This window comes from Mirounga angustirostris, unplaced genomic scaffold, assembly GCF_029215605.1.
Source record: "Mirounga angustirostris isolate CCGP_5_RB_7025 unplaced genomic scaffold, mMirAng1.0.hap1 SCAF_9, whole genome shotgun sequence".
NCBI classification, from domain to species: domain Eukaryota; kingdom Metazoa; phylum Chordata; class Mammalia; order Carnivora; family Phocidae; genus Mirounga; species Mirounga angustirostris.
This window is the reverse complement of record NW_026991717.1, coordinates 107783719-107806485: the sequence shown is the minus strand read 5'-3', so window position 1 is coordinate 107806485 and position 22767 is coordinate 107783719. Positions and strand designations below refer to the sequence as shown.

General features: G+C 39.5%; 1 protein-coding gene across 5 annotated transcripts in view; it reads left to right on the top strand.

The window, feature by feature from the left end:
- Nucleotides 1-22767, top strand: part of PPP2R5E (protein phosphatase 2 regulatory subunit B'epsilon) — a 148524-nt gene that overhangs the window by 83497 nt on the left and 42260 nt on the right. For all 5 annotated transcript variants that reach the window (XM_064571152.1, XM_064571150.1, XM_054513746.2 and 2 more), the window contains exon 4: nucleotides 20517-20618. In XM_064571152.1, coding sequence (XP_064427222.1) covers nucleotides 20517-20618 — 102 coding nt within the window. The remainder of the gene's footprint in view (nucleotides 1-20516; nucleotides 20619-22767) is intronic.

Genomic DNA, 22767 nt, shown 5'->3' with positions numbered 1-22767 from the left:
TGTTAGGGCAAGAAAAGAGTGACAGATAAAAGTAATCTATGAGTTGTGGAAGCCATTTTTAGCATTTAAATAAAGTCTGGATGCCACCTCCAGGCTATTAGAATTAAGAAAGCAAAATAGCTCTTTTTTTTTTTTTTTTTTAAGATTTTATTTATTTATTTGACAGAGAGAGACACAGCGAGAGAGGAAACACCAGCAGGGGGAGGGGGAGAAGGAGAAGCAGGCTCCCCGCCAAGCAGGGAGCCCGATGTGGGACTCGATCCCAGGGCCCTGGGATCATGACCTGAGCCGAAGGCAGTCGCTTAACCGACTGAGCCACCCAGGCGCCCCGCAAAATAGCTCTTTATGTGTAAATAAGATAAAACAATGTAGCACCTAACTTACCTGCGGAAGAGTAGTGTGGGGTAGTGGGGAGAGCCCCAGACAGAAAATGTGAAAGTCACTCTCCTCATTTCTCATCTTCCACTTGACTGGTGGTGAGATCTTGGGCAAGTAATTTCTCTCAAGCCCCAATTTCTCCTGTTGTAAATGGAGGGGGTTGACGGCAATCGCCTCCACCTTCCAGCTCTGAAGACTATCAGCTCTTTTGGTCAGTACAGTCTAAGAAAGTTAGAATGGATTCTGCATCCATACTAGTTGCTTAGGTATATATTTCTCATGAGGGCATATCTGATGGAAAAACCAGAATCAGGGCTTGTAGTTCTTTTAGGCTTTGGCGCATTCTGCTTTGTATCATCTCAAGTGTCAGGCTTCTGTCCTTGAGGCAGTATTTTTACCACATTATGCTAATGTTTTCTTTTTGGTTCTGTTGCCATGCATCCATTTGAAAGACTTTTTAGAATTTCTGGCTCTCCCAGTAATCTTGTGCTTTCCCCCTGCCCCCCGCCCCAAACTCGAATTCTCTGTATTTTATACTGTTTATATCTGCACATCTTCCTTTTCAAAAATGTCTCTTTTGGGTATAGTTCAAGTATGAGATGAAATCTCATTGGTGAAGACATTATTTTAGTGAACTCCAGGTAAAGTTTACTGAATGACTTAGAACTGCACTTTTAAATTTTGACGATAAAAAAAGGCAGGGGCCCCGCTCTGTCAACAAACTCAAAATCAGGTAGAAGGGATACTCGTGAAGAAATAATAAGAAAAATGTCATATGTGCATTAATAGAAGTATGTACAAGGCAAGGAAGGAGTAGAGAGAGGGGCGATTAGTCAGAGGTAAGTAGAGATGGTCAAGGAAGGCTTTTTACCAAGTAAAGCCTCCGTAGGGTGTTAAAAGGTGAATGCGTGTTTTCTAAGTGGCTGAAATAGTGTTGAAAATGAAAAGGAGAATTCCATGATGCAAAGGAATTTCCAAACCCCATAATATATTCAGAGAAACACAGTAGTGCTGTGTTGTTATAGCATTGTGTGTGTGTTGTGTGTGTGTGTGTGTGTGTTGGGAAGTGGGAGGAGGTGAATGGTGGCAGTGGAAGCTGTAGATGTGGGCCAGATCTTGAAAGAACCTCACAGACAGTGGATAACCATTGAAAAGTTTGAAGCAGTTGAGTGACATGGTGAGGTTTCTGTTGTGATGGCAGCGAGCCAGAGACTGGAGGGGGCTGAAATTGAAGGTAGAGAGGAATCGATTGGGGAACTGTTGCTGTAGAGAAGTTGTGGAGGGCCTAAAGCCAGCATAGGTGTGTGGAAGTAGAGAAGGAGAGGAAAGGATGGCATTTGAGACTCACTTAGCAGGTAAAATTGAAGTCACTTGGCATCGTGTGGGTGTTTGGAGTGCGAGAGAGAGGAGGGGGGCCTAGGATAGCGTTGTGGGTTTAGCGGGTCTGTTGTGCTGTTGTTTGAGAAAGGTACGGCAGGAGGGCGAGCAGGGTGTGGAAGGAAGCTGAGGAGTTGACTTCTGATGTGTGGACTTGGAGGTTATGGGAGACCTGGATGTGGAAAGCAGGAGATGAAGATTGGTAATTATCAGTATGGGGGGAGGGCAGGAGAGAAAAAAGAACAATGCTGGAATTTCAGGTGGTACGGGGGCATCATTGGGCTCTCGTGTGGCGCTGCAGGTGGGACCTAGTGGGTTGAGGAGAGCGTGAAGTAGAAGGAAGTTGAGATGATAACTGTAGATAGTGATTGCATGTATGGTGATGGAATCTTCATTAGAATAAAATCTTATTTCTCTCCTGCAGAAAGTATACCTTGTTGCACTGGCTGTTTGATGTTACTATTCTCATATTTTGTCCTTATGACTTACTGGTTTCAAAGTCTGCCCCCTTCCTAATCTGTGGTTAAATTCCTGTATACCTCAATTCGTAGAGTATGTGATTTTTCCAAAGGTAATACAGTTTTAAGATAAAATATTTTGGACAGTTTTTTCTTCTTTTCTCTTGAAGTTTTTCCTTGAGTCCTAATTATTGTTTCTTGGCCACCATTAGCTTTGTTTTTCCTACTCTCAAATTACACCCTGTCATTTGGTTATCTTAAGTCTTTTATCTTTTATATATCCTTTGACTTAACCGGAAATCACAGCCCTGGCTCACCTCTTAATAGAAAAATATGGTTTTGTAGAAAATTATGAAGTTGCAATTAAAGGCCTCAGAGTCTGCCTACACAGACTTTTCGTAGTGCTTTGTTAACTTCACTACATACTTTCTTGCCTGAAGGACAGAGTTTCTTTTCATAAAATAACAACTATCTAAAAGTAGCCTTGGGAATGATAACTACCAGGGGGGAATATGAAATTTCCATTTTTCATCTTTTGGTATTTGATAAGGAATGTAACCATACATCCTGGCCAGAATTTGCCTTTGAGGTGACTCTTCAGACTCAAAGGAGATACGATCTGACCCATGTGGTGGTGGTGGTGGGGGTGATATGGTGATGGGCTGTTTACACTATTGAAAGTATAAATAATGGAAGAGAGTTGAGTGATACCTGGGAAAGGCATCTAGGAACTGAAATTATTGGTAAATTTTGAGGATAGGATAAGTCTAAAAGATAGGACATGAGAATTAAATTAGAAAGTAAAGAATTCTTGGTACTTAGAATTTAAGGTTATGATAATGAAGATGATCAAAAGACATTTTTAGAATGAGATCAGGAAGAATTTCCTGCTCAAGGTTAGGAGCAGATTGTTACTATTTGTAATTTTTCAGGGGGTAGAGAAACCAGCAGGCACTTGTCCTTTCCTTAATGGCTGTAAATCTTAATAGTACTGTACTTGTTTGGTTAATGCTCCCTTTCTAATATTCATTTAGCATCTTAGGGTGTCTTTAGATTGGTTTTATAGGGTTAGTGGATTCTCTGGTGTTGACTGCAGAATTTTGAGTGTTTTGTGTATTTTTGTGGTATTTTGAAGATCCATAGCTTTTGATGGAATATTCAAAGACATTTCTGATCCAGAATGGTTTAAGCTTGATTTTACCACACATGCAGCTCTGCTAAATCCTGCTCTCTCGGACAATATAAGGTAAGATTGGAAAGAAGCAGGGTCTTCCCATTTATGGCAGTAACTAAAGATGAAAAATGAAGTTGTTAGAATGATTTCACCCATCTGGGCGTGTGGTTTTCCCTGTTGGAAGGTTTCTTCTGGTAGTGAATTCAATTTCTTAAATACGTGTCTGACTCTAGATTTTCTGTTTCATCTTGTGTCAGTTTTGGTAGGTTGTTATAATAGTTTCACAGTTTACAAAGTTTGTAGTAAAATACCTAATCCTTAGAGCCAAGGCATCCTTATGTTGCTTGCTTAGCTTCAATTTGGAGCAAGGGAGTTAGATGATTTGAACATCCCTCCATCTCCATAATGGCCCCTAATCCTTGGAAGCACTTACATGTGTACAGCCTCCTTTTTGTTGTCTTTCCTGGGTGTGGACTAATAGAAGATCACCAGCACCTGTACAACTTCCATGGTTAACATCATAATTATCTGCAGCAGTTACAACTTAGGAATTAATTCGGTCTTCACAGCAACCCTGTGAGGTAGATAGTGGTGTCAGATATATTATTTTATTAGATGATTTAAAGGAAGTAGAGAGAGGTTAAGCAGCTTGCCTAAAGCTACTCACCAGGGTAACTGGCAGAGCTGATTTGATCCAGGCTGTCTGGCTCCAGAGCCAATACTCTTAACTGCTATACCTAATGCTTTCCTGGAATCATTCTTTACAATAGGAATGAGGACCAAAACCCAAAGATTGGACTCCTTCCTCTGTACTGTGTTCTTTTCACTGAGTTCTAAATAAACAGGTAGTAAGGCTTTTGATTAGCTTTTCCCTGAATCTTGCTGCTTCTGACAAGGCCAGACCAAATAGGCTTCAGGATTAAAGGTTCATTTTTCCTTAAGAAACAGCTTCCCATTCACTCTCTTCCCTCACTGCTTCACTACTATGCCTTTGTGTTGTTCTTGAAGTAAGTAAGAGTGCTTCTTAACCTTGTTTGTCCTGCTCTACCACTCCCTCCTGGTATGTGAGAATGAATGGTGTTTGGGGGGTGGTGGTGGTGAAGAGGAGCTCTGGAGGAGGGCCGGGTAGTTCAAAACTCTCCTCTGTTCCACCCAAACTATAGTTCTTGAGATGATCCTATCTTCTTAGTTCATGTGTGGGCCCCTCCACCCCAATATCTCTTCTCTCTGTCCCACCATTAGAAGCAGGCAAGCTTTACTAGCAGCCAAGGCATCCTTATGTTGCTTGCTTAGCTTCAATTTGGAGCAAGGGAGTTAGATGATTTGAACATCCCTCCATCTCCATAATGGCCCCTAATCCTTGGAAGCACTTACATGTGTACAGCCTCCTTTTTGTTGTCTTTCCTGGGTGAGTGGTGTAGACGGACAGACCTGGGCCCAGTCCTACCACTTACTTAGCTGGGGTCTTAGATGAGTCTTTACCTTTTTAAGCTTGTTACCCCACTGTGACTTTAGAAGGTTGTTGTGATGTCATTACCACTGTCGTTAGTCATGACACTACCTTTAGCGCCCCTGTTAGACTTAACCTTTTTCTTTAGATGGGTGTATCACATTTTCTGGTTACAATGAAGGCTCGATAGCCTAAAAGGCTTTTTGGGTGTGGGTTGTTTTGTGGTTTTTTTTGGTCTCTTTAAGGTAACTTCCCGTATTTTTTCTCTGACTGTAGACTTAAACTTTTAATTCTCTGTGGGAAATTTCATTTTCAAGTCTTTTTTTTTATTTTTTTGGAGGACCCTGTAAATCTGCATGTGCCTGTATGTGTATAATTATATATACATGGGTATATATATCACCCTTAATTCGCCAAAATACAAATTTTCCTGATATACCTGCCTATTCAGGTCTATATTAATAATTTACCATTTCTCTCCTGACACACTCTCTCTCAAGGAATCTGACAGGGATTTTAATGTGTTCAGTTTTAATTTAAATGTGCTAAGGAGTGGGTTTTTACTCAGGAAGCAACTGAACTACTCATGATTGCTATTTGCTTCATTTACAAGCTGTAGTCCTTCTGGCTTAACTGCTTTACAGATTGTTCAGAGTTTTCAATAGACTTAAAATTGTTTGACAGCTGTGACTTGTCTAGCGCGGATGTGTCCAATACTATCATCTCACTCTAAGGAGAGTGCTCCCCCTCTTTCTTTCCCTCTTCCCTGAAGCTGGCAGCAAAATTTTGCAGGATGAGTTACAGTACTGCATTCAAGTTTTGGTTTCTCTTTTCTCCTACCTTTTAATTTAACCTCAAAACTGAGAATATGGTTAGCGGTGTAAGGAATACTTCTGGAAAAAACTCTAAGAAAAATGTATGATAAAATGATTGGGTAATATTGCCTGTGGTTTATATATATAAGTGGGTCTTGGCTAATTCTAGCACTTGCTGTTAGTTTATGTAGTTCATTCAGCGGTCTCTCTACCGAGGACAGAAATGAGAGAGGGAGGGATTTATTACTTGATTCTCTAAGGAGAAAGCTGGTTTTACCTCTGTGATGCATATGAGCAGGAAAAGCCGGAGAAATGAGTGTTTTCGATGTGGAATTCTCAGAGACGGTAATGCCTGAGGCAAGAATTTGGCAAGAAAACAATGAGCAGGTCATTTCCAGGAGGTAGTTGGCTTCTGACCAATGTGAAAAGCCAAACTTGATTTGTAGATGAAAACAAGAAGAAATATGCTATCCAGTGACTTCTGCGGAGGAAGTTGCCTCTGGAAAGTGAGGATAAGATAAGGGACTTCTAGAGTTAAAATGCAGTTACAGTGATGAATAGAGAAAGGTGGGGCTTGGCTGAGCAATGAAGGGAAAACTAGAAAGACCAGAGCCCAAGGCAGCTGCAGGTCCTGGGCAAGGAGAAGCAGTGCCAGGAGGGCAAGGGGTGACACATAGCGGAGAGGTTGTTCTGGAATAAAACTAGGACTGGTTGTAACTATTTGGTAAGTTGGAGAGCAAGTTTATCTTTCAATAAAATGGATAAGCAAGCTATATTGGAGAATATAATGTTTCTTTGACTCTTTAGAAATGTAGGTAACAAACAGGGAGTGGGGGCTGGGCAGATAGTGTTAGCTGCTAAGTGAGCTGCTTTGAAATACTGTGGAATTTCCCTTCCTGAAGAAGTTAAGGGCTTTATGAGAATAGGGTAGAACACTTCTGGAATAATGCAGGCCTCTTCCTTTTGTGGGACTTCTGGCCTTCTCTAGAAAAGTTAGAAAAATGTGTTGAGTTTAGACAATAGAGAAGGTGCTGGAAAATTGAGTCTGTATTTCTGCTGCCATCAGGTACAAAGTGGGGAATCTGTTTTGCCCTGTTCAGGAAGGTAAGAGTAGTTACTTGAGGGGTAAATAATCAGAAGGCAATGATCTTTATTTTTATTTTTTTAAAGATTTTATTTATTTATTTGACAGAGACATAGCGATAGAGGGAACACAAGCAGGGGGAGTGAGAGAGGGAGAAGCAGGCTTCCCGCAGAGTAGGGAGCCCGATGTGGGGCTCCATCCCAGGACCCTGGGATCATGACCTGAGCCGAGGGCAGATGCTTAACGACTGAGCCACCCAGGCGCCCTGGCAATGCTCTTTAAATCCACATTTAAAATGGAAGCTAACAGGGATAGTGGGCAGTTCCTATCCCTAAAGCCCTTTCTTGGTTTCTTTCTGAGGCACTTAACACCCGCATTCCAGCCTCCCTTCTTCTTCTTCTTTTTTTTATTATTATGTTATGTTAATCACCATACATTACATTAGTTTTTGATGTAGTGTTCCATGATTCATTGTTTGCGTATAACACCCAGTGTTCCATTCAATACGTGCCCTCTTTAATACCCATCACCAGCCTCCCTTCTAAGATGAGGCCAGCATGCCTCCGTGAGGTCCTTGAGGGAGGGTTGTCTGTCTTGCTCTCCCTTGGAGTGGCCTGTGTGACTCAACTTGTTATGAAGCTATATGGGTGAAGATGTTAATCTGTGATCATATTTTTAGTTCAGTTGCATTTTTGTTTTCATAACTCACCAGCTAGCCCAAGGTTTGTTTTCCTAATGCTGGGTCACAGAGACACATACAGAATAAGGGACAGTGACAGTTTGGGCAGTTTCCTGTTTATTTTTAGTGATTTCAAATAAGGACACATACTCAATTGCCGGAAATGAGCATCAGAAGCCTCAAGTGCTTTGTGTGCTTTTTTAAATTCAATATTTAAGAGGTTTAATTTTTCCTTTAGTGTTAGCTAATTTTGAACCATAAAGTGTTCAAAGCAGATGTTAGAATATATGTGTCCTCAAAGAATCCCCATGTTGTTACTGTTTTATCAACTTGTGCACTTTGGTTCTTACAGAAATCACTTAATTTAGCAGTTAGTACCTTTCTAGGATTGAAGACCCAAAGTCCCTATACATTGAGATGTGGCAAAAACCTGGTATTGCATGGCTAGCCTCCGTGTGGGGTGTGCGTGCTTTGACTGCAAACACCAGCCAGTACGAGGGCCTGCTCTGTATTTATACACAGTAAGCACTATGACTATTGCAGTGTTTACACCTCTATTTTTGGATTCTAAGATTTAATAACAACAATCTTCACTTTTGGATTCACTGCTACATTTCCAATTTTGGAGACAGTGTAATATAGTTGTCTCTGTGTGTGAAATACCATTTCTCTGTGATGATTTTGTTTGGGGCTAACAGACTCTAGAGAGAATTAATTTAACGTTATGGTCACCACTTCAACAGGTAAAAAGTTGCTTCTTATTTTGAGCAAAGTTTAGTCTTGTAATAGAAGCCTAATGGGAGTGGAGCATTCATGGTTAGGATTTGTGAGTAATAAGGGGGAGAGGCGGGCATGAGTCTAGATTACAGAGGTCTTGGCAAGCTAAGTAGAGGAGGTTAGACTTAATCTTATAGACAGCAACAGGGAGCTGCTAAGGTTTTTGAACAGGAGATGAAATGTAAACGATATTCTTACTTTTCTTTCTCCAGCCCCACCTAGAAAGTCCATACCCTTCTGTCAGCTCCCTTAAGGAGGTTTAAGGCTGGCAGATTTACCCCAGGATGGCTGATGGCAGAGGGCTGTTGTCCTAATCTAATCAGATGGTGGCAAAGAAAGAGGAAATGGAGAAGAATATATAAAGGAACTCCTCATCTCTTATATTTTTCTCCTGTGCTCATCAAAGAAAATTTAAAACCAGAGGACAAAAAATTATCTATAGTTTCATTATTTAAATGCAGTCATTGTTCACATTTTAGCCCGTTTCCGTCTAGCCTGTTTTTTAAATGAGGCCTTCCCTTAAATTAAAAAAAAAAATTCAGATATACTTAACACGCAACACAGATTTTAAGAACAGGTCTTAGGCAGTGAATGTTCATTGAATTTAATAATTCTCTGTACTCATATAGCCATAACTGCAGATTTAGAAGATTGCCATCACTCAGGAAAATCTCCTTGTGCTCCTTTCCTTTTTCTTCTTGTTAAACATTTTTTTCCCCAATCTTACTATATATGTAAATTGTATCATACTGAGCTTATTATGTATATATATACACACACACACACATATATATGTAAAAATAATATATATTATTTTTATTACTTAGCATATATGATTATATGATTTTAATTAAAAATTTTTTTCTTTGGCATTGTGATGTAAACATGTTTCATGTAATTAAGTAAATCTAAAAAACATTCTAATGGCTACCTAATATTCCATTATGGAGATATATGATTGTCTACTTAACTGTTTTGGGACATTTAAGCTGCTTCCAAAAAAATAACACCACAGTAGCACTGAATAGCCATTGTGAAGGCATAAATAAAATGATTTAAAGCAGATACAGGAGAGGAAGAGTTAAAGAAAATTCTAAAGGCTTAGAATGAAGAAGGTAAGAAGAGAATTCTAGAGGGAAGTGGAGGTCAATGAGGATGAGATTGGTTTTGACTAGATTGAATTTGAGATCGAGGGAGATGTCAGAACTGCTCTGTATATAACTGGAAAAAGTGGAATTAAGGACATCCTAGTGCCCTGGAAACCGAAGTCCTAGTAGGAGAGGGGACAGAGCAGTGATTATTGAGAGAAGAGCCTCGTGCCACGGATTCAGTTTTGCGCTACCTTGAGTTCTAATGCTGACTTTTTTTGGGGGTACCGATTTGTGTTGTTCGTTGGGTGAAATGACGACTTTCAGGCATTCGCCTGACTTCTGTATTCATGATCTCAAGATCCAGAATGTGCTTTCCTTTCTCTTTTGCTTCACACTAAGACCTATTAATGTGGTTGGTGTTAATTCTGAGAAAGAAAACTGGTGATGGTATCACTTTACCTTGGCTAAGGCTAGAGAGCTGCCATTTGGTTTTCTTGCGGTTCTACTGGATTTTTTCCCACTAAAAGGGATTGACATGTTCGTATAAGAAAATTAAATTACCTGAATTAGTAGAAGTTACTGGAGAATGGAAGATGTAATTTAATAGGAAATAATTGCTAACTTTTGAGTAAATAGGGGGAATTGAATCCATGCATATATTTACTTCCTTTACCTCCTGAAATCAGACAGAAATTACTGAAAAGAAATAAAACCCAGAAGAACAAAGCAAAATGGAGAGGAGATCTCAGAATCAGCATTTTGGAAACTAGAAAGCAAATGAACTGGTGGTCACTATGTTGGCAGACGAGAAAAAGCTGAGCCATAAGCAGCCGCAGGGAAAGTCTGGAGTAACCGACTCACACCACATTAACTGCGGGAAGGTTCAGAAAGGTGCCTTTCAAACAAGTAAGGGCACATGGAGACAAAAGGAGGAGACTTGGTGGAAAGTCTTTATAAGAAGTCGCTAGAATTCCTGATCCCACGTCACTCCCCCAAAACCAGGCGGCTAAAGACTGAAGGTTGACTCTCTGCAGAGGCTACACTGGAGGGAATCTGGTTCCGGGACATGGACATTAGGCGCTGCCGAGAACAGTGGGTACCTTTCTGAAAGTAGCGGAGCACATTGACTGGGAAGATCCTCAGCCCTCTTGCCACTCAGCCCTCCGATCCCTTGTGCCTCTAATCATGAGATGGATGATTCTTTGGAGAATCAGACAAGCCCAAAAGAAAGACCAAAAGGCACCAATTACAGGAGCATTCTTAGGGGGTTGGTGGGAAGGAAATAGGCCAGCCAGTCTCACCCCAGACAAGCCCGCTACTGAGTGACTCTGTGCCCCTGTCTCATCCAGAGCGCCCATTTTAAATATGCCTGCATATGCGACTGTGATAAGGGCACAGATTTTCTTGGTTTGAATTCTCTCTCCTGACACTATCCGGACATTAATACTTTTAATTAGTTTTGTATGATTTTGAACTTTATATAAAATGTACATGGAGGCGACTCAACTCAGATGTCTCCCTCTTTCCCTTGCATCTTCACCCCACCCCCCATCTCTTTTCCTGCCCTTGTGGCATCTCTCTCTCATCTGATGGGCATGGCAGGTCAAAGAGAGTAGAACAAAAGACAGAGTACTTTCTTTTCACACATTTTTCTCCCTTTGTTCTCCTTATAACTAAATGTTGGTGTATTCCTCAAAACTCCCTTGTATTTACTTTGATCTGTATTCAAATTCTATTGCTTCTCTGTTCTTGAGTTCTCATGGACAGATTCCTTTCTCCAGACAGTTGTCAGCGCTCTAATCCTTCTAGAAACTGAACATCTAAAGGAATCAAATTATTTTCAGAAACAATCTGTGCATGTTAAATACAATTAGATGGTTGATGATAACAATTATCAGCTAAACCAATAGCAGCAGCAGCAATAACAGTGAACACAGATTTTGTTAGTCTAAATGAATCTGAACGGTATATATACCTAGTAGATTTTGAAAGAAATACTTGCTAAAGGAAATACAAATAAAAATGACATCTTTGTGAATTCGTACATGCCCAAGATTTCTATTACTTTAATCTTGTCTTTTGAATTCGGCTTCATATTTGAAAATTCTAGTTGGGCACTGTGAGTTTTTTAACTTCCTTTTTTGTTTGATTTTCTCTTTCTCCAACTGACTATTTAGCTGCTTTGATCATTTTAAGATGTTCCCTCTGCCTCATTTCAGAAATCAGGTTTCACAGAATAGTTGCTATGTCCTAGAAAGCCCTGGTAATACAGATTAAAAGTATGATCATGAATGTGTAACAGTAATGCTGAAATTATTGACTTCAGAAATCTTTCAAATCCTCTTCTAGATTTCCGGATGTTGTAAAACAAACCTAACATCTGTCACAAGTGCATGTTTCTTAGTCACATGTAAACAGCGTACACTGTCTTTGGTTCTGGATCACGGACTGTTTCCTCAGAAGTGTAGAGCTTTGTCCACAAAGGTGGCTTTATGATAAGAATGTGGATACCCTTGGTGGAGTGGTTTGACCACACCTATGTATCACAGGGGCTTAGTCCCCCTTGTGTTGCTGAGACCTCTACTTGTGGCAAACAAGAGCATTGATATTATTTTGGCTCCGGGCATTATGTTTAACTCAAGTGAACATGTTTGTAATAATAACTTCTGGAAATTCTTGCCTGAAATTTTTAATGATATTGATAACATTACATAGTAGTGACAGTTACATATTTAATACGTTACAGAATAAAGATAGACTGCAGTGGGTGGCTCATAATATAGGATGGTGTCATACTGATTTAATTAAAATTCTCCTCTTTAGATTTAGTGCTAAGAACATGTCTTTATATTAGAATAAGGGATTTTAATGGTTTCACAAGATCAGATAATTTTAAACAGCTCTGTTCACTCACATCGGTGGTGAGGTTTAAAAAGAGACTTTATATCTAGTCTGAAGTTAAAACTACAGTAAACTTATTATAGTAATTAAAAGACATGGTTTGGCTTTAGAAACAAATTACTGATTGAACAAATTGCCAGTGAAGTAAATTAAGTGCTAATTGAAAGTTTTAAAAATTTGCCATTTGTTTCCTAATCAAAGTCCCAGCTTAAAAGAGATATATCTGCTCTAAGTTTCTTGAGCATAATTACAAATGCTTTGGGATTTTTCTCCTTGATTTTATATATCAATAATTATTAATAACTACTTTAAAAGGGGCCAAGAGTCAGGTTTGAAAGTTCTTTATCACTGGGACTATTAAGAATTCTTGGTGTGGGCGCCTGGGTGGCTCAGTTGGTTAAGCAACTGCCTTCGGCTCAGGTCATGATCCTGGAGTCCCGGGATCGAGTCCCATATCGGGCTCCTTGCTCAGCAGGGGGTCTGCTTCTCCCTCTGACCCTCCCCCCTCTCATGTGCTCTCTCTCTCTCATTCTCTCTCTCAAATAAATAAGTAAAATCTTTAAAAAAAAGAATTCTTGGTGTTACCAGAGGTAACTTGACATTATATGTACATTTATTATTTATTAATTTTATGTTCTAAACATAAATAGTATAGCAGGGTATCTAGGCAAATTCTGTTTGAATTTTAGTTCTTATTCTTAGAATTTGAACATTTAATACAAATTCTGATATGTTTAGAAATAGTCTCCTCAAATGTCTGATTTAGAGATTTAAAGTGACTTACTTAATACGTTTTATCATATTTATTTAAATGCATTGTTTGGGGCTGACACAAAATACTGTGAGAATAATGTGTGATGATGTAGCTTCAACATTGCATTTACTGGGTCCTCCCTCTGGTTCTAAATGCTTGATTAAATAATTTTATTTCTTTTCAGTACATGATGGATTATAGGTTGAACAAATGAATGAATGAACTCAATGAAAAAACTGAGGGATATCATCGAAATTGTTACTTGTTTGAGATCTTAGTACAAATATTGCTAGAGGAATAATGGCACTTATAAATTTGCTTGGATGTTCTCTATTTAACATCATTCATATTGTCCCTTTTTGTTAGAAAATTTACTTTGTGGATGTAATCTCAAAATTCATTTTATGGCTATGATGTTATTTTTATATTTATAGTTAGTATATTTGCAGTTTTGCATAACTATGAAATTATAGTGTCACAGATAACAGAAGGAGAAATGTTCATGAGGTCAACTAGTTCATGCTTTTATCCAAGAAAAGATGATACCTGCTCATCTAGAAAGTAGTATTTTAAGACACAGAGAAGATGATTTAAGGCTCTTATACTGTAATTAAAAGTGGTTTCCTGAGAAGATAATATGCCCGCTTTTACCCAAGCCTTACATATTAATAGTGCTAACAAATATATAACTAAAAGGAACTGAAAGTATTCATTAGTTGTTGTTGTTATTTTTAGTAACTCATTATATTGTTCTTACCTTCTATTTCGTTCATTGTTAATCTTGGCAAATATTTAGTGAGTAGTTACAAAGCACTAGCTACATTCTGTTCTTTTATAATGCGCTAGTCATTTTCCTTAAGCAACAGTAAAATATCAACAAAAATCATAGTGTAAAATTAGTAGTTTCTATGGAGATAAAGAGATTGGGGAAAGGGAGGGGTTTTCTCCTTGCAGTAACTTAAATATACTATTTAGAAATATTAATAGCTGTGGAGTGCCTGGGTGACTCAGTCAGTTAAGCTTCTGACTTTGGTTCAGGTCATGATCTCAGGGTCCTGGGATTGAACCCCAGGTCGGGCTTCCCACTCAGTGGGGAGTTTGCTTGTCCCTCTCTCTCCTCCCTCTCCCTCAGCCCTGCCCCCTGCTTGTGCACTCGCCTGCACGCTCTCTCTCAAGTAAATAAACAAAATCTTTTAAAAATATATTAATAGTTGTACTTTGATTATTATAAGTCAGGAAATAGTAAGTTGTTTAATCAAAACCTGATTAAAGTATGCCTAAACACTTCTTCCTCTTTACTTATGGGGCCATGTACTTGGGATCCTGCAGAGTCATCTCTTTCACATTTGGCCAAGACTTTGATTTTTATTTATTTATTTATTTTTTGCACCATAGTTCACCGTAATCAGAGGTAAACCAAAGAGCTGAAAAATAAAAGAGCAGCCAGTCCCTCAACTCAAGTAGCTGTTGGGTTCCAGGCCTTGCCTGCGACAGCGCTACGGTTCGCGTCACAACTGAGTTGTAACCAGAAGGGGTTCTTAGTATTAGTGTTAGAATTGTCAGTTTTAGCAAATAAAAATACAGGGCACCTAGTTAAATTTGAATTTCTGATAAATAACGAATTATTTTTTTTAGTCTCAACTATATCCCGTGCAAGATGTGGGACATACTTGAACTAAAAATTATTTGTTTATGTGAAATTCAGATTTAATTGATGTCCTGTATTTTATCTGGCGACCCTTGTTATTTCTGCTTTTTGTATATGAAGGTGCTAGGCATTCAGAAATTAGTAAGGAGTTCTTGAGGGGCTCAAAGTCTTTTGGGGGATGTGGAACAGAAGGGATGTGGGGAATAGGAATACCAGAGAGGAAACTTGGCAGTAATCAAGATGTTTGAAGATGGAGGTCTGGACGAGACAGTGAGGATGAAGAGATGGTTATATTTTTCTGTTAATGCTGAGCAAGGTCATCGTAGCTCTGAATGCTCGGAGGTAGGAAAACAGTGTCCGCAGGTGCCATTGAGGGCCACTGGCAGGCCAGTAACGTAGGAGGGTGGTGATGGGAAAGGAGAGATGAGAAAATGAGAGGGTTAAAAAACTGATGAAAAGAAATGTAGGGGAATCAGAGGAGAAGGAAAGAGAGAGAAAATAGTCAGGTCCATGCATGGTATTCATGGATGGCATCGAGGTGGTGTGTCAGAGAAAGGACCCTGAGGACCCTCCATGCATATCGTGGTGCTGTGTTACCTTGAAAAACTCACAAGCTTTTTGGACTTTTCTTATTTGTAAGAGGAGGGAATTGGATGAGAGAGTCTCTAACATGATCTGATTCTAGAAGCAACCCAGTGGAATCCCTAATCCTAAGTTTTCTACCTTTGAGGAGGGGTTATTTAGATTTTAACACCAGTTCCTGCTATCCCCTCAGCCTTGCTTTCTGTCCTTATAGCCACTTTCTGGAGGCCAGCCCCCCAGTGCCTTCAAACCTTTAGTTTGATTCCAACATTCAGTGTTTATTATAATGCCTTTGGAATGAAATGAATCAGACTACCTCAAAGACACTTATTTCTTAAACTTCTTTTTCTTTGCATTGATTCCAGTGTAGATTAAAATAAAACAGTTGAAAAATAAACCCTTGTAATTTACTTAAAAAATTTCTTTTGTTCATTTTGGATAATCTGTTCCTGAATGAATAAAATAGACGGTTTAGGACGAGAGCCTCATATATTTAAATATATTATAGAGGCAGTTTTTGTGACTTTAGAAATACCTCAGTGCATTTAAATCTAGCCACATAGACTCTGCAGAACTGCTCTGTGGTGGGGATTGATGCTGGTGGCTCCTTGGAGTCACGGTATATTTGCATAAGTAAGCATACAACTGCTATTACCAATTTAATAAAGTTACCTATTTAATAATCCCTTTAAAACTTGGACGGTAGGGGTGCCTGGGTGGCTCAGTCGGTTAATTTCTGCCTTCAGCTCATGTTGTGATCCCAGGGTCCTGGGATTGAACCCTGTGTTGGGCTCCCTGCTCAGTGGGGAGCCTGCCTCTCCTGTTCCCTCTGCCCTCCCCCCTGCTTGTGCTCCCTCTCTCTCTTTCTCTCACAGATAAATAAATAAAGACTTAAAAAAAATAAAACCCGGACTATAAATCAGAAGTGGCTACCAGTGATAAAGATTTAATGGAAGTAAATCTACCATTTTGGATGTGGTTTTTAGGCCATTTTTAAATCTTGGAAATCTTTTGAAAATCTGACCAAAGCAACTGGATCTTTTCCAAATTGGACTCACCAGACAAAATTGTTGCAGAAAAGTCAGGGGATTTGCAGGACTGCCTCCCCCTGCCCCCCCTGCCCCCCCATCCATGGGTAGCTCAATTTTAAATTCATGATTTAACTGGTTAGTTAAACTGGTCCATTCATTGAATCTTTCAGCCATTCATTCATGAGCTAGGCTCTAGGCATTGTAGGAAGCTCTGATTTTTAACTCTCTCCTGACAGTAATAATCTTAAACAAATTCAAGAGCCCATTTTCATATTGAAATAAAAGGCATAACTTATATACTGTATGTCTCTAACTTAGGCTTTTTATAGGTTTAGGACTTACTTTCTGCACCCCAAGAGATAACAGCAACTACCTAGTTTATCATCCATATTCCTCTTGCTTCACTACAGCTTTTAAAAATTTCCCTTTAGCTATCCATTTCTATCCCTTATAGGTATAGTCGTATCATCTTCTGTTGTCTTTCCTCCTAAATCTTTATTCGTAAACATTTCTTTGTGCTTCCATATAGCCATCATCTTTTTTTTTTTTTTAAGATTTTATTTATTTACTTGAGAGACAGCACGAGAGAGCGAGAGAGAGAGATCACTAGCAGGAGGGGAGGGTAGAGGGAGGAGCAGACTCCTGGCTGAGCAGGGAGCCTGATGTGGGGCTCGATCCCAGGACCCTGGGATCATGACCTGAGCTGAAGGCAGACGCTTAACCGACTGAGCCACCCAGGTGCCCTAGCCATCATCTTTAATGCTGCACAGTATTCTAGTAAGTTGATGTACCTCTTAAATGTTGGACATAAAGGTTATTTCCAATTTTACACTTTTTGGACAATGTTACAAATGACTGCTTTAAGTAGTTTTTTCAGACTTGTCTTGGATTAGTTTTTTTTAGAATAGATTCTTAAGGATGGGAGCAATGATTCATTCATTCGTGACATTTTTATTAAGCACCTAGTATGTTCCCGACTGGTTCAAAAGCTTGGCCATTTCCATGACACTTGATATGCTTTGACAGTCTTTCCAAATTTGCTAGAGAACTATTTAACCAATTGAGTCAGCTCTTCATTGTCTGTCTAGCCCAATAGATCTGTGCTTCCTCATTACTCATCTGGATGAATATTTAGAAGTAAGCTAAATAAAGCATTATAAGGAAGGCACATCTGAAGAAATGGCAGTGTGTGGCTGAGTGAGAAGAGCATGCCTTTAGAACTACTTGCTGTGTGGATAATTTACACAACTTGACATTCTTTTGATGTGATAATTGAGAGATGAAGCTTTGACCAAATCAGAGGTTTAGATCACTGTACAGACTTAAACATCTTAAATTAAATAACTTCGATTAATTTAAATCACTCAGAAAACTTCAACTTGAAATTTTTAAAAAGCAAAACCAAAATACACAGTTTTGTAAATGTGTCCAAATTTTTATTTTGTGAGCATTTATTGGTTGCCTTGTACGTGCTAGGAAAACAGATGTGAATGTGACATTGCATATTCTTAATTAGTAGGGAGAGACAGGCACATATGTAAACAAATACTTGCTACAGCATACCGTGAGCTCTGTAAGAGGGTTTACACGACCAGGAGTGTCCGGGAGCAGAACTTTCCATGTCCTTTTATCCAGATTTCTTACTATACAGGACCCCCGCCCCACTTTTTTAACTTTCATGGTTTACTTTTACATCCTGGGAGAGGAAAGAACATTGTTAGAGAGTACGGTAAATACAAATGATTTAGTTGGAATGAAAACTCAGTTTTGAAATATATGTATAGTTTCAAAAGCAAGTAACTAAAGGACTTTTTCCCTTTTGATTACAGTGTGGCTGGCTGGTTGAAGAGAAGTCATGGGTTGATGGTTTTCTGAAAAGTCACTAGTTTCTTTGTAAACGGAATTTCTGATAATCATTGGAAGGGACAAAAATAACATAATAGACCTGTGCATGCTGTCATTAGTCATGGCAAAAGTATTCTAATATAATGATTTTTTTTTTTTCCAGTCACCTGAGCTAAAGTAGAGCAAAAGCAGTAGTCTACCTACTTTTCTGGAACACTGTGGTAGAGCCTGACAGCATGGGTTCAGTTGTAACTGCTGGTTACTAAGTGTCACCTCAGATCTTAACAACACCCGTGCTTCCAGTTCCTCAGTGGTAAATTGGAGATCATGATAGTATCCACTTCATAGGGCTGTAGAATCCAATAGATACTGCTCTGTATGCATCTTAGTCAATCTCAGAGTAGCATTTACTGCTGTTGACCTCTTTGTCCCTCTTAATATACTGTTCCTCTTAGCTCCTGAGACCCCAAACTCTAGTTCTTTTCTTCTCCTACCTTCTACTTCTTTTCATTTGTGTTGTTTGTTCTTTTTCTGTCTGATTTCTAAATGTCAGATGCCTGTGGGTCCTTTCCTTTCTTCCTTTTTACTCCTTTCCAAGGTGATCCATTAATCTCATGGCTTTAAAATCATCTATACGCCAAGGAGCCCTTAAATGTCTCTAGTCCTGACCTGTCCAGCTCTCAGGTCCAGATTCATATGTCTGATTACCTCCTGGATATTGCTTCTTTAACACATTCCAACCTCTGGATCCCCCCCCCCCCAAACAAGTAAACAAAGAAAGCTTTCCCTATCCCAGCCATCTCCGAGGGTAAATGGCCTTACATCTGTGACTCATCCTTGATTCTTTCCTTTTCTTTACCCCATGTGTATCCAGGCCAGCAGCAGATAATACTTCCAGAGTAGATTTTGAATCAATCTACTTCTGTCTCCTCTGCCACTATCCCGGTCCAAGTCATCATCATTGCTTGCCACCTCCATAGGCTTCTAACTTGTCCCCTCCCTGTCTGTTCAATACAGAGAGCCACCAGAATGATTTTTTTTTTAAAGCAAAAATAAAATCCTGTCACATTTCTGTTTAAGATCAACTAATGGCTTCCTGTGACACATAAGATAAAATCGAATCTCTCCTTTTCATAGCTTACACAACTGGGCTCAGTTTCCTTAGTGAGAAAATTAGGGTACTTGTGAATTTAACTAAAATATAAGCTCCTGGAGGGCACGGACTTTTTTTCTGCTTTGTTCATTGTTATTTTCCCAGTGCCTGGAATAGTGTGTGAATGTAATGAGCATTTAATAAATACGTGTTAAATGAATAAACAACTCAAGGTTGCTACAGATTATATGGTACCCCAAAAGCCTTTCTTCTTTCCTCTTTCAGAATAGCATATTATACTTTGTATTTTCTGCATTATGTAGAAAGTCCAGCAAACGCTTCTGGTTCAGTCTCCTTTCTTTTCCCTTCTTGCCTTCTATAATTTACCCCCTGCTCCCCCCCCGACCCCCGTTTTATTCTTCATATCTGAGGACATATTTGGGTCACTGGGAGAGGATAGATGACTACATAGGACGAGAAACAGAATAGAAATTGAGAAGGAACCCTGAGAATAATAGCAACCACATTTTAAAAATAAGCATTTTCTGCAGAAATCTTTGAATATATTCAAAAATATTAGAATAGAATAATTAATCCTCATCTCTTCATTGCCCAATTTCAACGGTTAAATCAACTCCTGGCCATCCTTTGAGCAACCAGCATTTAATCTGGAAATTGCATATGGTAAAAAAATACCTAATTAGTTTATAGAGATTTGTATCACAGATACATCTTATCCTGGGCATCATTACTATTTTTTTAAAGTTTATTTATTTTTAAGTACTCTCTATACCCAATGTGTGGCTTGAACTCATGACCCCAAGATCAAGAGTTGCATGCTCTTCTGACTGAGCCAGCCAGGCACCCTGGTAGTTTGTAAACCAACTGAGAACAGATTAGGTATGATTTCAAGGGTGTTAGGTTCAGCAATATCTTTTCTGATTTGCTTTTTGTAAATGTCTGAAATTTTACCATTAGTTTGACTGTAAATTTGCAAATTGTGAATAAGCCTGAGAAGGGAAATACATAAAGCCCATTAGCAGTTATTTATATCTTAGTGTAAATTGGTTAATTAGACGCATGCTTGACCGGTAAGTAGAGCAGGCTTTGATGGGAGGTCTAAAATCAAAGGGACCTGGCATGGGGATGGCCATCTAAGGACAAGGAGTACTGTTCAAGAGGCAGGAGGTGCAGCTCTGCCACTTTCCAACTTTGCCTAGAGGTGGTCCTGGCCTTGAAGCATGTAGAAAGAGCTCCCCGTCCCAGTTTGGTGGTATTCCTGTCATCTGTCATCTGGGTTCCCTTTGGCTGGCTGCAAACCTTGTGTAAGGTTGCCCAGGAGGTGCTTCCAGCTAACTCTGCTGCTTGTTTATTTTTAGGTATCTTGCAATATATTCAGAACTCTCCCTCCTAGTGACAGCAATGAATTTGATCCAGAAGAAGATGAACCTACCCTTGAGGCATCCTGGCCACACTTACAGGTACTTTGAACTACCATTTGTTATAAAAGAAAGCTCCATTAACTCATTAGCCGATTAGCATGGGAATTCCTTGAAGGCCTTTATTCACCCAGAAATCAAATTAGAGTATATTAATGGAAAGCTAGAGAATGCTCTCTGTGTTTCTTCTCTTGGTAATTAGGATGCCAAAAGAATAAAATAATAAGTTGTGGTGTAATGCTTTAGTGTGGTTCCTCCCAGGTTGTGGGTCCAGCCAGCAGTTCTTGCTTTTTGATAAGAGCTTCTATGTGATCCTGCCTGCTGGAGCCTCCAACAGGAACTGAACTATTTTCATATTAATATTAGTTGGATGTGATTAGGTCATAGAGTTTATATCTCATTTTCATCAGCAGGTACCCTGGGGATTGAATGCCTGTCTTCATGATAGCCACAAATGTGTTTCTGCAGCCTGGAAGGGCAAAAACAAATTGCAAGAGTTATTTCATAGTGTTGTAAGGAAGAGCAACAGCCGATAGGAAGTTTGTATGAAAGCCAGTTTTGTTCTCTTGCACTGGGAAGGCCATGTTTTCCAGTCATGCGCATATGCCGGGACAGATCAGGGCCATCCCTGTATCTCCTTTGCCAGCACCAGGCCCATCTGTACTCTTTTTACTTACCCATACTGGTCATTTTCAATCTTCCCTTCCTGGCCGCTCGCGCTGCAGGCCAACATTTCTCCAAGGAACAGAACAAGGAAATGTGAATGGCATGCGCCCCCAAGCTATCTTTCCATTGAGTTAGAATGTCCTCAGAGGCTGGATGACAACCAGCCAGGAGGGAAGGGGTGGTAGAGAGGGACTAAAACCTTGTACACTTTCAGGCAGAGGCAGAAGCCATTGCATCACGACTACTTGTTGACTTTTGAAAGAGCAGAAAACTGTACCTCAGTGAGACGAAGCCTAGAAGGTGTCTACAAGTTTCTTTTTTCCCCACTTCAGAATTTCTGACATCAATTTGCAACTTTCCCTGTCCTGCTTTGGCAACTCAAGGTTGCTACGGATACACATGTATGCTGTTTCCCTAGTTATAGAGAGAGCTTTCTGGGCCTCTGTTTCCTCAGCTCTTACCCAGGCGTGTTATACATATGTATTCCTGCTGCCAATGCCAAGATTGAGTAAATTAGTTAAAATGCTGTGGCTGATTTCCTATTTTAGCTGCTTGATTTTTTTTTTTTTTTTTTAAGGTGTCAGACATACTATCTGCAGTCTAAGAAATTTGGAAAATTATTTGTGCTTTTCATGGTGTATCCCAGATTGTGACAAAAATTAAAATAAAAAAAATCATTCTTTTGAATAGGTGGACTTCTTGTCATGCCTTATTCCTAATGTTTGGCACCAATTCATAAAGTGCAGTGTAGTCTGGAGGAAAAAAAAAATTTTTTTTTTTTTAAAGATTTATTTTTTTTGACAGAGAGAGACACAGTGAGAGAGGGAACACAAGCAGGGGGAGTGGGAGAGGGAGAGGCAGGCTTCCTGCGGAGCGGGGAGCCCGATGCGGGGCTCGATCCCAGGACCTGGGATCATGACCCGAGCCGAAGGCAGACACTTAACGACTGAGCCACCCAGGCGCCCCTAGTCTGGAAGAAATTTAAAAAACAAAACAAACAAGATAATCTCAGGAAGGTCCCACATCTTATGGTGGAAAAGACAGGAAGAAAGCTGTCTTCAAAGCTTCAACTTGTCTTCTCTACATCCCAGAGACAGTAGACTACTCTTGCCATTTGCAAGAACTTTTTGAATGCTCTAAATCATGATCACCAGAGATAGAAATTTCCTCTAAAGCATAGTAAAGTTGAATTGAGTATTTCAGTTAATCCTTCCTAAGCTTAATGACTCTATAAAATACAGACCAAATTAATTTCTAAAGCTATGAAGCTAAATGCTGTCACCAAAAATCTCTAGCTTACACTGTGTCATTCCTACAGGAGCATTAACTGTTAGTTCACCTGAAACTCTAAAACCAAAGTGACAATGAGGAGCGATGATGAGACCTCTACCCTTATGATGTAAAGTCCCGCAAACTGTATTCCAAAACGGTCTGGCTTTATCTGTGTTGACACCCTGTTCAAGCCTATAATCCTCTGATCCCTGCTTTAGCTTAGGGGGAAATATGACTTAGACTGGATCAGGTA